Source organism: Lontra canadensis, unplaced genomic scaffold (assembly GCF_010015895.1).
Source record: "Lontra canadensis isolate GAN:19392208 unplaced genomic scaffold, GSC_riverotter_1.0 scaffold1, whole genome shotgun sequence".
Classification (NCBI taxonomy): Eukaryota; Metazoa; Chordata; class Mammalia; order Carnivora; family Mustelidae; genus Lontra; species Lontra canadensis.
This window is the reverse complement of record NW_022630995.1, coordinates 62,340,279-62,359,564: the sequence shown is the minus strand read 5'-3', so window position 1 is coordinate 62,359,564 and position 19,286 is coordinate 62,340,279. Positions and strand designations below refer to the sequence as shown.

The following is a 19,286-nucleotide window of genomic DNA, read 5'->3' as shown; positions in this document are numbered from 1 at the left end:
TAGGTGCCCATCGCAGACCCCCTGCCTGGGCCCTCAGCTGCTCACGGCTCCACCTGCACCCTCTTCTGGGCCTGGCCCTGGGCAGATGGGTGCCCCCTGGGCTGAGAGGTTTCTTTCTCTCCTGCTCCCTCAGCCACGCCCAATGACTGACTCCTGGCCCCTTCTGTAAGTGGCACAAGGAGGATGCTCGCCTCAACTCAGGGGAGTCAGGAAAAGGGAGCCTCTCACACCGGGTCCTGTATCATCGTGATGGACAGCTGCCTTTTTTGATCACCTATTACGTGCCTCAAAGGCAGACCAGTCTTGTGCCATGTTTGCTCCTGAGGCCCCCCATGGAGCAGCCAAGGCTGGACTTAACTGAGACCCCTGCCCTGTGTGGCCCTTTCCCCTTCCTGACCTGGTTCCCGAGCTCCCCACAGGCAGGTCTGAGCTGCTCTCTCAGGAAACCCTGTACACCCCAACCCCATCTCTGGCTCTGCCTCTGGGGAACACGACCTAAGACGAGGCTTTTCTTCTGATGGGAGCACGCTTCCCTCAGAACATCAGGGGCCAGCTTTGTGGTATGTCCTCTTCTTCATTCCACTTAACCCTGCAGAGGTCCACTCTGAACACCCGTCCAGAAGACCCCCGTCCCCAGGCATTCATCACGTGGCTGTGGTCCATGTCTTCACATAGTCGATCACTGCAGACAAGCCCCCTGACCCGTTTGCCGCTCCGTCCCCAGTACCTGGAAAGTACCGGGCACACAGTAGGTGTGCAGTGCACGGGCCTGAGCCAGCCAATGTATGAGAGATGTTGGGCTTCCCCGGAGGGGTATTATGTTGGGACTCAAAGGCCTTCAGTTTCAGTGAGCTCATGCACGTTCACAGCAGGGCCAGAAGCTGGGTTTCTGTGTTCCTTTCCCGGAAGAGAAACCCACCAGCCCAGGAAAAATGAACCGATGGAGGCAGACAGTGTGGCAGAACTGGGCTCAAGGCTGTTATTTTCTGACTTGAAACCCACTGCTTAGCCTTTGGGGGAAGAAAAAAATTTAGACATATCCTTATTGAATAAAGAACAGCACAATGCAAAAACAACTTAGAAGCTTTTATATTCTTTCATGTTTAAAAAAAAAAAGTTTTTTTTTATTTCTGTTCCTAGAAGAGTGCAGGATTTATAAGACGATGGTAGTTAGAGAGTAAGGGACAAAGTAGCAAAGTTGTTTGTTTGTTGGTTTTTTGTTTTGTTTTGTTTTGTTTTTTAAGTTTTGGAGCAATGCATAAACATATTTCCTTAGAAGTGAAGCAAGGTGCGCTTCGCCTGCTTTGGAGAGGACTGGATCAGATGGCCGATCCTGGCAGTGATTAATTTCCTGATTCTGAAGTTGTTTAGTGCTCGGTTTGGAAATAGAGTTAGCCTGCAGCGAGTATGAACTATGCTTGCTTGATACCCTGCAGAAGAGGGGTGCCTGGGTAGCTCAGTCAGTTAAATGTCTGTCTTTGGCTCAGGTCATTATCCCAGGGTCCTGGGAGCAAGTCTGGCATTGGGCTCCCCGCTCAGCGGGGAGCCTGCTTCTCCCTCTCCCTCTGCCCCGCCCCTGCTCATGCCTGCACTCTCTCTCACATTAAAAACAAACAAACAAACAAAACACCCCACCCTGCAGGAGAAATGCACTGATGTGCTGGCAGGGGCTGGTGTCTGTGAGTGGCTGAGCCTGACTCCCTTCCCGAGGACTGACCTGCGAAAGCAGAGGTGCAGGTGGTGGTGGAGTCCGCTGGTGCCAGCCAGGAGAGCCGCTCCTCCCAGCTTCACCAGGACAGGGACCTCTTGGATCGCGTCCCCTGCTGAGAGAGGCTGACAGGTGGAGGTCCCACGGCTGGGAAAGAGAGGTGCCGGGGTGGCTGTGCTGTCTGACGGCAAAGCTGTGGCACTGCCAGTGGCCGTCCTTCTTCTCCCTTTGGGCCTGAAGGCCTATGAACTGAGCTTGCTCAGGCAAGTGTCCATCTTTCCCCCTCTGTCCAGCCGAAGACAACTGGGCAGCCCTGGGGGCCACAGGAGCCCCTCCCAGCTCTGGGAGACAGACCTGCCGGGGCTCACCTTCCCGTCCGTGTTCTCTCTTGCCCCCTCCAGCAGCAGTCCAAGGCGAGAAAGTCGCGCTCCAAGAGTAAAAGCAAGATAGACCTTTTGAGGAAGTGCATTGAAGACAAAATTCAGCTCTTCAAGGAACAGGCCCCTGAAGACCTGGTTGAAAAGGTCAGTCCTTCCGCTTTATCTGTTCTCATTGCCCACACAGGGCTGATGTCACACCAGTCCCAGGGCGCACAGAGTCCCCCTTTGGGGGAGGGGTGTGTGCGCATCTCTGTCAGCACCCTGTTGTTCAGCGTCTCCTGCAGCTGGGACCCCCCCCGCCCCCCGTGCCCCTCAGGCCTCTCTGGAGTCCTGTCTGCAACCTCCTCCTGCATTTCCCCACTCGCTCTCTGGATCGTCCTGCGGGCTCCAAGGTGCTGCTGCCTCCGCAGACGTGGGGTCCCCACCTCCGTGCCTGGCCCTGCGTTGAGGCGTGTGCACGTGCTGTACTTGACGTTCCTACATGCACGGCGCACGAGCCCGCAGTGCCGGCTGCGTTCTTCCTTCTTGGATGGACCTTGCCACCTTCCCTTACCTGGATAAATGAACCTTGTCCTTGGCAGTCTGGAGGCATTGCCTCTGTCCTCAAGTGTCCCCTCTCCCAAGAAGCCTGCCTGGACCACCCAGTTCTTCCCGCTCGTTCCTCTTTTATGTCGTCCTTCCTTATCCTAACACGCCCCACACTGCCCATTCACTGCACTGGGATTCTGAGCAGGTGGCAGTGTCCCAGGCACGGTGTGGAGCAACTCTGGGTGATAGCGGTGACAGACAGGCCTGGCCCCGCTCTCATGGGGTACACATTCTGGCTAGAGGAGACGGACAGAAAGCACTCCTCAACAGTGGTCAGCGCCTTTGGGAAATGAACGAGATGATGTGACAGTCACGGGATGGGGTTGAGATGAGTAACACAGATTGTAGGCTGCTGGGTCGGGTCAGGTCTCTCTGAAGAGGTGACACCGTGTTACCGCTGTCTGAGTGCCTGCTGTGTCCCCCAGTGCTCAGCAGAGGGGAGGTTCCCCAGAGGAATGTGCTCCCTGCACAGACGTATCAAGCCATCCTTCAGAGCGCCATCTTGTTTCTACCTCCTATCCCTGTTCTCGCCCTAGTGTTGTGTCCGTTTAATGCAGGTGTATTTCTCAGAACACAAAAGCATCAGGTGGCCAGGAGCCCTAGAGCCTGTGCAGGGTGAGGTCCAGGCCACAATGTCTCTGAATACAAGTAGCGCCCCCTCCCATCTGTGTTTTATGTAAAACTGAGAAGGAAGATGGGGACAAGGCAGGTAGAGGCGAACACATCCTTTTTCTCAAGACTACCACCGAAGATAGAAAGTCGTATGAGAGCCAGACGGGCTCGCTGAGCGGCCCCAGGATGAAACACTCAACCACCTGATCACAGCCTTCCCTGGGGCTCCTGGGGGTGGCCTCCCTGGAGGAGTGAAGCGGAAGCGCATCTCTAAGCAGAGCTGGGCCTGACTGGCTCCCGGTGTTGTGGTCCAGGTTCACCAAGGGGCAGCAGAGGAGAGAGGGGCCCCCAGCTGCAGAGGAAGTAGCCCTCTGGGGGTTGGGTGGGGTATTTCCTCCCACACCTGCTGGTCTGTAAGCCAAACTCCTCGACTCTAGGTGGATGTTGCTGGAGAAGAAAAGGTTGCGATTTGTGTTGGTGGAGAGAAAGGGTGGCCTGAGCCACGGCCAAGGACACAGTGTAGGCTCAGGGGGAGCCCAGAGAATCAGCAGCCCCGTGAAAAGGCTGCTTTGCTGGAGTGCACGGCTTCCCGAGGGAGGAACAGCAGACCATGATAGAAGGATCTCTCATGCCAGGCTGAGAAGTCTAGCTGAATCCTACTGGGCCCATCCATCGAGGAGAGGGACAAGGTGAATGACCGTGGGACCGTGGTGAATGGTGACAGGTGACATCCTGTCCCGGCAGTTCCCTGAGCCAGACTCAGCAGCCTGCTCTGCCCTGACCTCACCTCTGTTGTTCCCCTGGGAGGTGTGCATTTGTCCCAGGCACAAGCTGGACCCCTCATGTGGACAGGAGGCTAGCCCTCTGCCCGGCTCTAGAGGACGCGCTGGCATCGACAGGGCCATGTACATGTCATTGTCCTGTGCACTGATTTAAGAATTCGACTCCCCTCCTAAGGTGTAACAGCGCTTTATGGAGAATAGTGCTCAGTTACTTTGTTGGCTTTCGAGTGCCTGTGATTGCAGGTGCTTTGCTCAGTACTTCCTGTCCACATCTGTATTAACTTACGTGTAAGAGGTACGCCAGGCAGTGGTGGCTCCAGGGCCCGAACCGAAAACTTTCCCTTTGCTCCCTGCCGGCAGGCAGCCTCTGCGTCGAATGCCCTGGTCGGGATTGCCGGGGAATATTCTCATGGCGTGTGGTCGTCTCCCGTAGCCGTGCAGTGTGGGACAAACATGCGTTGGCTCCCGCATCAGTGAGGGTTGTGACAGTGATAGCCCACTAGTCACAGGGGTTTTGTGATGACCAGACAGGAAGGCACTTTTTAGCTTTCAGTGGCTACAGTGCTAGTTTTGCTCAATGATGGAGCAGCTCGGTGGGTTTGCGCTAGAACCCAGAGAAAGGCAGACAAGCGGCATTTGCCAGCTGTAACAATTTAATGACAGGCCATCTTCACAGTCGGCTGTCTCACTGTGGCAAGTGCCAATAGAATACGCACTCTCAGCTCAACGGCTTTGACGCTCCTCCCAAAGTTGATTGATTGCGTTGTCTTAGCATTTGAGCCACAACCGTTCAGAGTTTTCATTTGCAGGGTCATTGTGGAAGGAAATGACAGCCCTGGGTTTGCATGCCAGCGGCTGACAGTGGTGTGATCGTGTTCCAGGATGGGGAAATTCCTCGGGGCACGTGTAGCTGCAGAGAGGGACTTGGTCAGAGAGCCACCGCACAGCCTCAGTGGGGCTGGCCGTATGGTTCCCCGAAGGGACTCCGGCTTCACTACTGGGGCTGCCAAGCATGCTGGAAGCACCTCCTTCCCTTACGAGAATCTGCATCCGTGATCCCTGGAACCCTCCACCCTGGTTGATCTGTGCCTTTTCTGGACTCTGCCATCTGAAGAGGTTGGGAGAATTGCCCAAGGTCACACCATCAGTATTCACTAGAGCCGGGGATGGAAGGGGGCACGTCTGCCTCCATCGACTACGCCCTTCTGTGACAAAGGAAAGGCTCAGCCTCCCAAGGTGGCTCTCCTGTGACTTTCCCATGTCCCCTCGCCTTTCTTTGGCTTCTTCCCTTGCCCTTCTTGTCCTGCTCCTATCCTTTGGTCTCCTTCTACTTTATCCTTTAGGGAAGGTTTCTTGGATAGCCTTCTCTGGGCCAGCCCCTGGTCCCGGTGTCTGCTGTTGGGACAGCTTCAGATGGGTGACCACTTTGAGCATCAGCCACTTGGAGGTTTGCCTCCTGCTTTCAGATAGAAAATCCACTTGGCTGATTTGAGCTCCACGTTGCATGAGTGCTGTGTGACTGATTCACAAAGCGTCGTGTGACTGATTCAGGGAGACAGACAGACAAGGGCGGGCTTCCTCCCTGACCTCTTTTTCCGAATAGCTGAGAGGCTAATGGAGTGAGGAGTCTGCTCTGGTCCCTGGCAGCTGCCTGAGGGGTTGGGGACATTCAGCCAGGGACAGCCCGACTGTCTGATGGGCTCACTGTAAGCTCACAGATGCAGCATTTTAAACCTACAAGAGTGGGGAGGCCATATACGTTTTAGAATAAGTTAATCAAGTTCATAATTAAATTTCTGTTGTGATTGCATGAAATTTACAGGTTAATTTGACAATTGTCATCCCATCCTCCAAAAGGTGGAATGTTTCTTTTTTATTTGGAACAATTGTTTCCATAAGTAGGGTGACCATAGATCTCAGTTTGTTTGGGATGGTTCCAACAACATTTCCTCCTTTTGCCCCTCAACGTGGTGATAAACCATATGGTCCCCTTATACATAAGGTGTTTCTTTGTGATGGTTCCTAGATATATTATAGGTTTGCATGCGGATGTGAATGGTAACCTATTTTCAATTATATTCTTGACTTACTCAATCCTGGTGTAGAGAAATGTTACCAGCTTTTATTTATATCTTTCCAGACTGCTTTATTCTGTGTCTGGAGCCAGACATCTGGGTCCAAGTCCTAGCTATGCCACTTGCCAACTGTGTAACCTTGAACTTCTTAACTGTTCTGTGCCCTGGTGTCCTCATTCTTCAAGTGTGGGTAATAGAAGCACCTGCCTTTTAGTGTTGTTGTGAGGATTCTTCTGCTGGTTCTGCTGATTTTCTGCATGGTCAGTCATCCTGTCCACAAATAATTGCAATTTTGTCCCCTCTATTCCTAGCCGCTACCTCATTTCTTTTTCTTATCACTGCTTCCATGTCCTTATCTGCTGGTTCCATCATCTCTCTCATTTCTGCTGATGGATCGTCCTGTGGATTGTGGATCCTATTTTCCAGCTTCTTTGTGTGCATGGTAATTTTTGATCGGATGCTAGGCATTGTAGGTTTTACATGCTGGGTCCCAGGTTTTATTGTGTTTTCTTTAATCGTGTTGAAGTTTTGACATGTAGTTAAGATGTTTGGGATTAGTTTTACCCTTTCAGGACATTGTTTTGTTAGGCGAGATCGAGAGCTACCTTTAATTGAGGGCTAATGTATCCCTATTCTGAGGACCGTGTGCCTGTGTGCTTTTTTCACTCTGGCTCATGGGAACGCTAGCTCTTTCCAGTTCCATGTGAACTCTGGTATTCTCTCTGCCTGTGATTTTTGGTGGTTCGTTTCCTGGTCTGGTGTAGTTTTTTTTCTTATTCAAGCATGCCCACCACTTAGCCAAAGACTTGAGGACACCCCTATAGGTCTTTGGAGTTCTCTTTCTCTTTCTCTCTCTCTCTCTGCAGCAATTTCCTCTTTGGGACTGTGCTCCACAAATTCTAGACATAGTAGCCTCCCAAACTCTATTTTTTTTTTTTTTTTCCTTAACCTGATGCACTTTCTGGGCTTCCCATGGGTCCACATCCAAGCAGCAAGCTGGGGTGGCTATAGGGTCACCTTGTCTATTTCCTTCTCGGGCCACCCATTCCTGTCCTGCCTCTTGTCCAGTATCTGGAAACTTTTGCACCATGTACTGTACCTGGTTTTTGGTGGTGGGAGAGTAAATCTGCTCCCAGTTCTTCCATCATGGCCAGAAGTAGAAATTTTTTTACCTATCCCTTTGACATTGATTTTGAAGTTTAACCTGTCCTTTTTTAAAAGTTTTTCAGTTACTCCTTTCTAATTTTGTTCTGTTTTAGAGAATAAAGTATATATGATAATGATGTTTGGGAATTTATTGTGGCTTACCTGTGGTTTTATACCCGTTCTGTTTTGAAAGATATTTGATTTGTCCTCAGAAAGTTTGTTTTCTCTTAGGTATGGAGAAGGGAGGCCTCAGAGGCAGCTAGGAGCTAGAGCATGGGAAGCTTGGAGGTATACAAAGGAGCTCAGCCTTTGAGGCAAAATTGGTAAGATTTAGGCACTTTTCAGAGAATATTTGGGGTGATATATTCATTTTTAGTTCTGTAAGGAGGTCTGTATTGGCCACCCTTCCTTTCCTGACCTCTGCTCTCTTTGGCTGTAGGGGATGTGGGTCTTGTCTTAGTCTGCTGAGATAGAAGCTAAGGTTGCAGACCCAACCCTCCACTAAGAAATGGCTTGATTTCTGTGAACTGAAGGGCCCTGGGGCCAGACACATCAACAAGACAAAGCATCCAATGCAGGCTTGGAGGCCAGAGTCAACCTGCAAGAGTCAGTCATGTCAATCCCACTACCCTCTCATGGAGGGCACCCAAAGAGGGCTTCTCAGAAGCAGGTATCTGATTGATGAAGGGACATTCTGGCTTCTTCCTTGACCTCCAGGTGACTCTCACCAGCTTGGGACACTTGATCAGATCTCTAGGACTGGAGGGCTGCCACTCAAAATAGTGCCTGGCCAAGGTCAATGTCTTGACCAGGGCTGGGAATGTACCTCTTCCTCCTGGAAGGAGGCCAATCCACAAAGCAGAGTAAATCCATGGCACACATTATGGGGCTAATTTTTTTATTTTCCAACTAGTAGAAATAGTTCTATCTGTCTGTCTACATCTGCTATCTCTCTCTCTCCTTCTCTCTCTCTCTCACCTGTCTCTGCTTTTTACCTAGTACTAAAACTTGAAGACCTTCCATATCAGTACTTAAGAGTTTCCTGGTGGCTTTTTACAGCAGCATGACATCTCATAATATGTGTGACCCTTAAATGATGTAGCCAGCCCTCAACTAATAGACATTTAGGTTATTTTCAATCCCTCGATATTTCACACCAAACTTGGATCCTCTCCATAGATCCTACTTCACTCTGTGGTGAGACAGGTGGTGCAGTAGCAACTACTTCTATTTCACAGATGAGAATATTGAGACTCAGAAAGGTGGAGAGACTTGTCCAAGGTCACATTGCTGGCAGGTGGGAGAGTGGAGCCTCTTGAAGCCCGTCCCTGTGTCACATTAGCAGATCTGAGTTGATGGATCCAGAAATGAAAGGAATGCTTCAGTAATTCTTTGATATGCTCTGCTGCTGTTTTTGCACACAGTGTATATAAATTTCTCATAAATATTCTTTAGGAACATTTAAATATGAATGTGAAAATGACATGATTGTATTACTAGCTGACTGGTCATTTCTGGTGTTATTTTAATGATGTTGTCCTCTGTCCAGGTGGCATGTCTGTCACTATATCCCTTCACCCATTCATTATTTATTCACCGTTTCCAGGTTTCATGACATGCCGTGCGTACACAGTTCATTAGCGTTCCCTTCATTCAGGAGTGGAACTCCCGCACTGCAATCGACCGTGCATGCTATTGTGTTCCTGCAGCTGCCGCAGCAATTATGCAAAGGTGGCTGGCACTTCTGTCAGGAACAGCTCTCCACATTTCAGAAATGACTAGAGTTTAAGCATGAGAATAATGTGCTCATTTTCTGATGACCTGACAGGAGAGAATACTGATGGCACAGGTTCTTCTAAAGATTAGAAGGGAAAGTGCAATGACAGGGAAGGCATTTTAGGAAGGGGAGAGAAAAATCTCTCCATCCACAAAGGCTGGGAAAGCCTCTAGATGGTTCCCTTTATGTCTGCTTTTGCCTCTGTTTTATCCCTTGAGCCAGTATCTGTCAAAGTCATCTACTGAAGCATTGTTTTAAGGGAAGTTTCATAATTTCCCACCATTCCCAGACAGAATCCAGGTTCCTGAGTGTGGCATTCAGGGTCTCACTATTAATCTTCATCTTAGCTTTCTAATCTGTCCTACTTCTACGTTTCATACACCAAAAGGTTACCACAGTTCTCTTTTAATTTAATGGTTTGAATGTAGTAACTTCTTTTTTATATTGTCCGTTTTTAAAAGTTTACTCTTCATTTTTATAAAACTTGGGCATGCGTTCTTTTAGAATCAAATAATTCTACAAGGTTTGTGCTAAAAAAAAAGAGCAACTTCCTATTAAAAAACCATATATATATATATATATATATACATATATATATATATACATATACATATATATACATTTTCAAATCCTCAGAGGTAATGATCTCTAATTTTTTAGCTAGATCTATTGGCACTTACCTCCATATTTCCAAATAACATGCTTGTCTTGCTATTTCTTGATGTCTTTACTTTGGGTATTATCTAGTCACATTTCTTTATGGAAATAAGATTCAGCTGTCTTTCTTCTTTCAACCTGCAACACACATGAGCCTTTTCTGTTTTCCTCAGTATGTAAAATGTATATCTGAGATTTCCATTTAGATGTTATTTACATATGAGCCATATAAAACTGAGATTCATTTTTCTTTTCTGTATAACTTTTCATTTTTCCTGGAGTTAATGCTGTCTTTTGGTTCCTTTTTTGGTCACTTTTCTATGTACTTATCACTAATTCAATACATGTTTTGAGAGTTGACCAAATATCCTCTCAGGACCACCACACAAGTCATGCTTCTATTAATTTCATCATCTTTAGGACGTCTCTCTCTGTACATCTGCTGTGCCCCAATTGGGACATTGTACTTTATACCTTATATGCAGCTGCCATCTTGGGGTTGTGCTATGAAATCCCTTCATCCTTCTCTTTCTTGATTTGTTCCTTGTTTTAATGAAACGCATCTTATGTTATTTCCTTAAGAAAGGGCATGTTGGAGATTTAATATTTTGAAATTTTGTAAGACTGAAAATGTTTTCATTCTGCTCCTATTGTTGATAGGTAGTTTTGTTTGTCTGTTTGTTTTTGTTTTGTTTTTTTAAAGATTTTATTTATTTATTTGACAGAGATCACAAGTAGGCAGAGGCAGGCAGAGAGAGAGGGAGAAGCAGGCTCCCCGCCGAGCAGAGAGCCCAATGCGAGGCTCAATCCCAGGACCCTGGGATCATGACCTGAGCCAAAGACAGAGGCTTTAACCCACTGAGCCACCCGGGCGCCCCTGTTGATAGGTAGTTTTATCAATTGGGGATTTTGGAAAATTTTCTTGAGTTACATTGATTATGAACTCCTCTTCTTTTCTCTAATCTCTTTTTCTAGATCGCTAATTAATCAGATATTGGACCTCTTATATGTTAGTTTTCATTTTTTTTTTCTTTTTTTCCTCATTATTTTCCTTCTGTTTTTTGTTTTGTTTTGTTTTACTTTCTGGGGAATATCCTAAGTTTTACCTTACAAACCTTTAATTGAATTTTTCATTTATGTTTTATTTACTAATTTAAGAAGAGCTTCTTTTCCTCTCCTAATGCTCTCTTCTTAAGGAAATGATATTCTTTTAGTTTTTAAGGCTACTACAACTTTTTGTATCCTGAGAACATTGTTTTTTGAAGAAAATTTTAACTTCTGCATATTTACTGTTACCTCTGTATCCATTAGAGGCTTTCCCCAGGTGTGATCATCCTTGGTCTGCTCATATTTAAGAGTGAAGTACTCAAAAGCTCCTTGGAAGCTCTGATATATAAGCAGGGCCTGTGGACTGTGACCTTCACCCTGGTGTGACTGGCCTAGACCATTTACTTGGGGGAACCCCAGTGTTAGGATCTTTCTCTAAGGCTGGTTGGAGTCTCCAGAGAAGACCATTCTCCTACCAACACGGTAAAGGCCTGGCTGCCCACATTTGAAGAACCAAACAGAGGAAGATAACTGAGATTTTAGTAGTCTGGATGTGAAGTTTCAATTGAGTCCTCTGCTTTCTATATGGAGCCTGGTTTTTCCAAGTTCAGAGACTCTTCTGAAGATTAAATCTTCAGTTGTCACAGGGTAGAGTTTGCGTGATGAGAGTTCTGGAGGCTCCACCTCTCCTCTTGTTTAGCTTCAGCTTTTACCTCCAATGGTGCCTGAGTTCTGTGATACTTAGCGGGATCCTACAGTACAACTTATGTTACTTCTTTGCCAACCTCATTCCTGGCTTAGAATTCAGTTTTGGGGGATCAATTGAGTCCTTCACTACTCAGTCATCCCCTTTCCAGCTTTCAAAATTTTGTGGCTACTGTCTCTTCTCTCATTTTTTCCCACCTTTCCATTCTACCTTGAAGAAAACAGTAGATGCATGTTACAAATCTACCATCTTCTGCCAGGAAGCTCTGTTGTTAATATTTTTCTGTATTGTGCATGTATTTCTTTTCAGAGAGAGAGAGTATGAGAGCTGGGGTGGGGTGATGCAGAGGGAGAAAAAGACTCCCCATTTAGTGCAGAGCGCAACATGGGTCTCCATCCCAGGACCCTGAGATCATGACCTGGGCTGAAATCAAGAGTTGGACTGTTAACCCTACTGAGACACCCAGGCGTCCCGTGCATGTGTTTTTATAATTAAAAGTAGAGAAACTTCTTTAAAGGAGGAAAGAAAATCCCCTGCAATCCAAGGGACTCAATTTAACTAATTATAATAATGATAATAAAAATAATAATAATGGCATAATATGGCAGTTACCATTTATTAGGGGCTCATTAGTTATCAGAACGTATAATGGGCATTATCCCTTGTTCTTTTATTATCTCTTTTTCACAGACAAAATTGAGACTCAGAGAGGTTAAGCAACCTGTTGAGGTCACATAGCTAGTTAAATGGTAAGTTTATAAGTAAGAGATAGCAGGTCAACCATAAACCAACCAAACAAAACTATACTGACAAGTTTAAGGCAGTACTCTTGATTTGTTTGAGATTTTGGCACTGTGATTATCTAGCTGATGGGGTGGGTGGAGAGTCTTTCCCATCTTAGAAATAAATTTTCCTTCTCTAAATGTCAGCAGTACTAATGTTTATTTAGCAGTGTGGCATTTTACTTAGTAAATATTAACACACCTTTACTGAGTCTACTCCCTTCCTGATGCAAGATGGAGGAGAGAGTCTTCAATTTTGAACACATCCTGCAAAGCATGGGTGAAACTGATCTGGGTGTCCCAGGACCAGCCATTGGGATAAACGGGCACGCTCCTAGATAAAGAGCATTTCATCAGCCCGACCCTTCAGCCTTTGGGCGTGAGATTCTTGATGTGTGCACTCGCTCTCCACGTGCGACTTGGCTAGCGACCTCCTGGCCGCACTCCGTGCTTTGCTCCCTTTTCTCCAAGGTGGGCGTTATCTGACTGGTGGGATTAAAGAGGGCACTGGGCGTGTTTGGTGTGCTCCCTCAGCTCTCCTCCAAAGCCAGGCAGCCTGCAGGAGGCCCCCATTCTCTGTCCACCTTGGGCCGCGCTCAGTGGTGGGGAGTGAGGTGTGTGTGTGTTCATCTGGACATGCTCAACCCCGCGGGGGCCGCATTCTCTAGTGTAGATCTCATCACTATTAAAGCTGACATTTGGCCTCTGCCTGGCTCACCCGTGCTTCTGTTTGTTCCCAAACCTGGGCAGGGAGGCTGTGGTGTCTTGAACTCCTTCAGTGCCAGTAATTTTCTGCTGGCTGACAGGGGTTGATTTTAATTTTCATTCAAAACACATCACCAAGCCTAGAAGAAACTACTCTTTTGAAATGCACCGGGAGGTGAGTCAGAGAGACGAGTAAGGCAGTGGCTGGAACTTCCCATTTAAAAAGAAAAAGAGTATTTAGCAGCATATTATTTTGAAAATGAGTTTTTATTATTGTAGATAACTTGAATATTTAATGAAGTCTGTCACAGAAATGCAAATCTGTACCCCTTCCCGGGGCTCTTTTTAGATAAGGATGGAAGCCCTCGCTAGATGCATGTTCTTACTGTGCCGGAATTAAAAAATTAAGCTTTCCAAAGAAGAGGAAGAAAGGATTTTGGAGAACTTTCTTATCGTAATTTTACTGTCCACATGATTCTTACAGTACATAGGAAAGGCTTTGCGCTTGTCCCCATGTCTCTGGTATGAACTTGTGGAAATGAATCTCGAGATCCCCTTGTGGCCACCTTGCTCTGTCCCGCACCCCTGAGGGGGCTCACTTTACAGGATATCTGGGCCACCACCCACCCAGCAGTGGAGAGGATGGAGACCCCATGGAGGTGACTTGGAGATCTGAGCGCATGGCGTGATAAGAGGAACCGTTCATCCCTTTCTTGGCCACCTGCCTGTCATTTGTGTTTTTCTTCTTGAAGGACTTCCCCTGGGTTTGCCATCACCTTTCCTCTTGCCTTAGGGTCTGCAAAGATGTCACAACTTACCAGACAATAGCCTTCAAATATGTGCAGGTTTTGTATGACAATTGTACCTCAGTAAAGCTTTTTGTAAAATCCTGTATGTTAGGAGGTGGTATTATTCCCATTTTACAGGCAGCTCATTGAAATTGCCCAAGGTCACGAGCTAGCATGTGACAGAGTCAGAGCCCACTTCTGTCCTCAGTGATGAGCTCCTTCAGGGTCAGATCCATGTCTCATGCATTTTCGCCTCTTCTCTACCCCCACCCCATCCCCTCGGTGCATCATATCTTCCTATAAATTATACATATATGGTGCTCATGAATTATTTCTTGGACTGATGAATGAAGCATACATATACTCTTTTTGTAACCTTGGGGTGAGAAAGCAGCTGTGGGCAAAAGGTGTTTGCAGAAAGACTGCTAAGATCCGGGAAGCCCTTTAGAGGCTTATGTCCCCATGTCCCCATGAGGGAGCCATCAGACACGCTCTTGGGGTCCCACTGTCACGAGGCTTCGCCCAGTCTTGGAAGGACATGGGGCCACCACTGGAGGGGTGTGAACGCCTCAGTCTGAGGATGGCTGCCTGCCCTTCTGCAAGGCCGACCCGGGAGATTCAGGTGTGATCCGCGGTTACTATGGAAACCCATCGGTGGGCAGGGGGCTGTCACCTGGTTCTCCAAGCTAGGGAAAGTTTGGGGTCTAATAGCATCCTTTCAAGAATAAGGCTTCTTGTTCCCGTTCAAGCAGAGAAAGGAGCCTCTGTCTCCCAGAGCAACTGGGCTCTTCTGCCAAAGCTCTTGGCGTTGCTGCCTCTGGTCCCTGCTCTTTGTGTTTTTTTCCGTGAACCAAATGCGCAGGTGCCGCGCCTTGTGTCTTTGCAGACCCTACATGCCCTGTGGCTCTCTTCTGTGTTCCCTGAAGCTTGTTGAAGGCACTGCCTCTCCAGAAAGTGCTTGTAGGTCCCCCTCCCCACCACCAGCCAACAAGCCATCTGTGTGTTTCTTTGGAGCCCTTCTTCCCTCTTCTCCCCATTAGAGTTTTTCCTGAAGGTCAGGCTGTAGAGATGAAATCTGAGCTTTTCAAACTGGGACTTGCATTCCTCTGAGGGTCACAACAGATGGACAGAGGAAGGCTGTGCCCCTTCGGGACGCACAGGGACTTCGTCCTCTGCAGCCTCCACTTCCTGTAAATATTCTTCTGTATGTCAGCCACTTCCGAACCTCCGACGATCAACAGAGGATTAAAAACAGGCCACATGGGATGCCTGGATGGCTCAGTTGGTTCAACATCTGCCTTGGGCTCAGGTCTTAATCTCAGTGTTCCAGGATCAAGTCCCACATTGGGCTCCCCAATCAGCAGGGAGTCTGCTTCTCCCTCTGCCCTTCCTCATGCACCCTCTCTCTCTGTCTCAAATAAATAAATAAAATCTTAAAAATAAATAAAAATAGGTTACATGGCAGAAAACAAAATTCCACAAACTTTTTCAATATTTTTTATGGGGGTAATATATATATGTGACGTTGACTGTCTTCACTGCTTTTGCCTGCACAGTATGGTGGCATGAAGCACATTCATGCTGTGGGGCAGCCACTCCCACCCCATCTCCAAAACTTCCATCTTCCCAAACCAAAGCTCTGTCCTCATGAAACACTCACTCCCCATGTCTGTGTCCCCCGACTCACCGTCTAGTTTGTGGGCATCTGACCACACTAGGTACCTCACATAAGGGGAATCCTGCAGTGTCTGTTCTTCTGTGACTGGCTTCTTTCACAGAGAGCATCGTGTCCTCAAGGTCCATCTGTGTGGTAGCCCGTGTCAGAACCTTCCCTGTTGAAGGCTGTGTAATATTCCATTGTCCGGAGAGACCACACTGTGTTCATTCCTGTTGATGGACACTTGGGTTGCTTTTACCTTTGGTTTTGTGATTGAAGTTCCACATGCTTCCAGAGATTAAGTGAAAGGCTTCCCCAAGATATGTGCTTGAGTAAGCTGCTCTTTGGCTGGTGGTTTATTGAGCTCCCTGTAGGGGGAGGGGGTGCATAGCTATAGGGACCTGCCTTTAGGGGCTCAGGCAGTGGCATCTGAGAAGGATTAGACCCTTTTGTTCACGTGGCAAGTTTTCTGGAGAAAGTATGAGAGGTGGTGATCACAGAGCAAACACACAGATGACAGAATGAGGGGCTTGGTTGTGTGACCAAGAGGATTGGAAGGATTCCCTCCTCTGGAATTCATGGAGCCCCTTGAGTGCAGGGCCCTTCCCCAGAGAGGCTCATGGCCTGGCGGGGTCAACAGTGTGGTGAAGGCTGGCTCAGGAGAAGAGCCTGGAAGGAAGGGAAGATGGAGAAGACAGTGACAAACACATGCCCAGTCAGGATACTTCAAAGAGAGTGGCTGGAACCAGGGACCCGAAGGACAGATGGAGATCCTCAGGAAGACAGGGACGCGTAGCATTTCCACCACCGTGGGGGGCCCTGACAGTAGGCCCACAAGCGTGGTGAGTTGGCCGGTCCAGAATGGCCTGGAAGGGTGGACTCCCGGGGGCACACGTCGGGGTGACAGAGGAACAGACCGGACTTTCAGGGCACGCCTCAGCTGGGATGGGAGTCCATGTGAGAAAGGTTGAACTTTCATCATCTGGGTGGGGAACCTTGAAGGATTTCCCACTGGGTAGCCAGCCACACAGTTCCCTGTACCTTCCAGAGTGAGAAAGGTGGCGTGAATGCCAGACTCCGGAAGCCCCGGAGAGGGTTTGTAAGCAGAGAAGTCCTGTGGTCCTAACTGACACCCTGCAGTTCCTAGGGCTGTGAGTAGTGGAGGTCTTCCCGAGTCCTGAGTGAATGACTACCGGAGCACAGCCATTGCCTCGAGACCTCTCCCCGCAGCCCGCCCCCCACTTACCTGCCTGGCTTCCGGCTTGCCCTCCCCAGGTCCGTGGAGAACTGCTCCGGGAGCGTGTGCAGCAGCTGGAGGCCCAGGAGGCCCGCTTTGCCGAGTCCCTTGTCTCCCTGCAGTTCCAGAAGGCGGCCAGGATGGCCACCACCCTGTGGGCGTACACCGCCCTCCTGAGCATCCAGGACCTGCTCCTAGAGGAGCTGAGTGAGTCGGAGACCCTGACGAAGCTGGCCTGTGAGCAGATCCTGGGGTCCCACAGCCCGGTGAGTGCGGGGCTTGGGGCTGGGGAAAGAGGAGGATGGAGCCTGTGCCGCATCTCTGGGTTCCTGGGTTCATCCTGGTGCGCTCTCCAGTGTCAGGTGGGACCTGTCGTGCTCTGTCTAAACTGCAGGGTAGCAGGGAGGACTGAGTGAGGTGACTTCCAGCTCAAGCCTGCTGGATTTCATTGCCCCCAAGAAGGAAATCTTTTGAATTTTAACATTTTGAACATTGCCGAGACTGGGGCACATCTTAAATCAACAACCCCAGGACAGTCCTTCTTAGAGCTGTAAAAACAGCATGGCTTTCTGTTAGTGGTGCCTTAGATACGGTGAAATACTGGACTGCTGTTTATCTTTATAATTACCTTTATTACCACTCTTCCTACACGCTGCATTTTTTTCAAGGTGTGAGAGCTCTAGTCCTAAAACAAAAGCGATGGTATCTTTGAGGACTAATCTTAGGTCCTCGATGAGTTGATTGTAGAACTTCGTATGTTACTATAATTCCTCTAGAGAGGAAAGGAACCCACGCTTACTGGGTGCCAGGTGCATGCAGGCAAGCACGAACAGGCTGTGATCGGACACACTCTTGTGTAAGCATTAATCATTCTTAATCACATGTCTCAACATGACCCTTTAAGCACGACTGATTGTAAGTGGCGATCTTATGCTGCTCTACTTTTATGCTCTCTGTCACTCATTATATTACTTAATTATAGAGCTGGGTTGTGACATGGGTACTGCTCGGATATTCAGTTCTCGGGGAAAGAAATTGAGATCCATGCAGGTGACAGGTCAGGTTCTTTGTGACGACCACGAGGCTGATAAATGCCAGGGGCAGAATGCAGTCTGCTTCTGACTTCAGCCCACAAGGTCACGCCTGTGGCCTCTCCCCATTGATCTTGCCAGTGGGGGTTCCTGTCTTTCCTTTTTGAAAGCCATGAAGAGTCCTGAATTGTTTTTCCCATAAACATTATGCACCCCGCATTAGGTCAGATGTTCCTTAAGGAAAGAAAGAAGTGGAAACGTTGGCATTCCCGCTCAAAACATTCAGATGCTGGAAAAATAACAATAAACCTACATCTTAATGTTTTGTGAGTTCACAAGAGAATGTGGAAAATTCCCAAAGGCCAAGGATATCCCAGGGAAAGCAAATCCAAAGACTCAGATCTTGGGGTAAAGACTGAAATCTGCAACCCAGGGATTTGGAGTTCATTTGGGGGAAGAGGAGATATGGCCTGGAGTGTCCTGAGGAAGTAGAACACCCAGTGAGGGGGTGAGAGGAGAAAGCCACCTGATGTCAAAGGAATCACCTTGGATAGGGAAATCTGTCCTTTTCCAGCCCTGCTCCAGAGGGCTGGGGGGAGTGGAGTCTCCCCTGTGAATTTTTTTTTTTTTTTAAGATTTTACTTTACTAAATTATTTGTCAGAAAGTGAGAGAGCACAGGCAGGGGGAGCAACAGGCAGAGGGAGAGGGAGAAGCAAGCTCTCCACTGAGCAGGGAGCCTGATGCAGGACTCGATCCCAGGACCCTGGATCATGACCTGAGCTGAAGGCAGACGCTTAACCAACTCAGCCACCCAGGCATCCCTTCCCCGTGAATTCGTAGTCAAAGGCTTCTGCTGGTGTGAGGAAGGAATCCCAAAGTACTTTAGCTCTCCAGTCAGGAAATCTCCCAAGGCGATGAATCAAATTAAAATGGTTCTAGCATGGCTGACTACTACAGTGCATGACCAAAGCAAAAGCAGATCCTCCCAGAGAAAAACAGTCTCAATCTGGGCAACCCAGGATTTTCACAGATGACCTTCAGCGAAATAGGAAGTCTCAATTAAAATCAGAAGTCCCCAAACACATGAGCAAAACAAGATGTTGTATATATAGAAGAAATAAACAAACGAAAAAACCCAACAGAGTAAGGTCCTTAAAGATGTTAGATGCTCAGATCATCAGAATAGACTATAAAATAATGATTTATGAAATTATTTTTAAAATTAAAAGTAATACCGAAATGACTTTAAAATTTTCATTCATGCGGAGAGCAGAGAGATTCTAAATTTGCATGTATGTAATAAAATACCCAAAATAATGAAAGAAAACTTGACAGAACAGCAGGGAGAAGATAAATCTGTCACAGTAATGGGGGATTTCAGCACACCCCTCTTCCTGTGGTTGATCAGATGAGACATATTTAAAGATACAATGAACTGATTAACCCATTAATCAACCTGTATTTAATGTCTACCCACAGAATCTTACAGACAACAATTAACAAATACATGTTCTTTTTGACCGCACATTGGGACAGCTACAAACAGTTAAGGTATACAATATTACTTGACCATCTTTTTGAAAAAGATTAACCTTGAATCCATTTAA

At 47.7% G+C, this 19,286-nt stretch overlaps 1 protein-coding gene across 1 annotated transcript in view; it reads left to right on the top strand.

The window, feature by feature from the left end:
• The window catches only part of EVC2 (EvC ciliary complex subunit 2), a 116,135-nt gene that overhangs the window by 81,664 nt on the left and 15,185 nt on the right, over positions 1-19,286 (top strand). The window contains exons 16-17 of the mRNA XM_032855253.1: positions 2,110-2,232; positions 16,686-16,913. Of these exons, the coding sequence (XP_032711144.1) occupies positions 2,110-2,232; positions 16,686-16,913 (351 nt within the window). The remainder of the gene's footprint in view (positions 1-2,109; positions 2,233-16,685; positions 16,914-19,286) is intronic.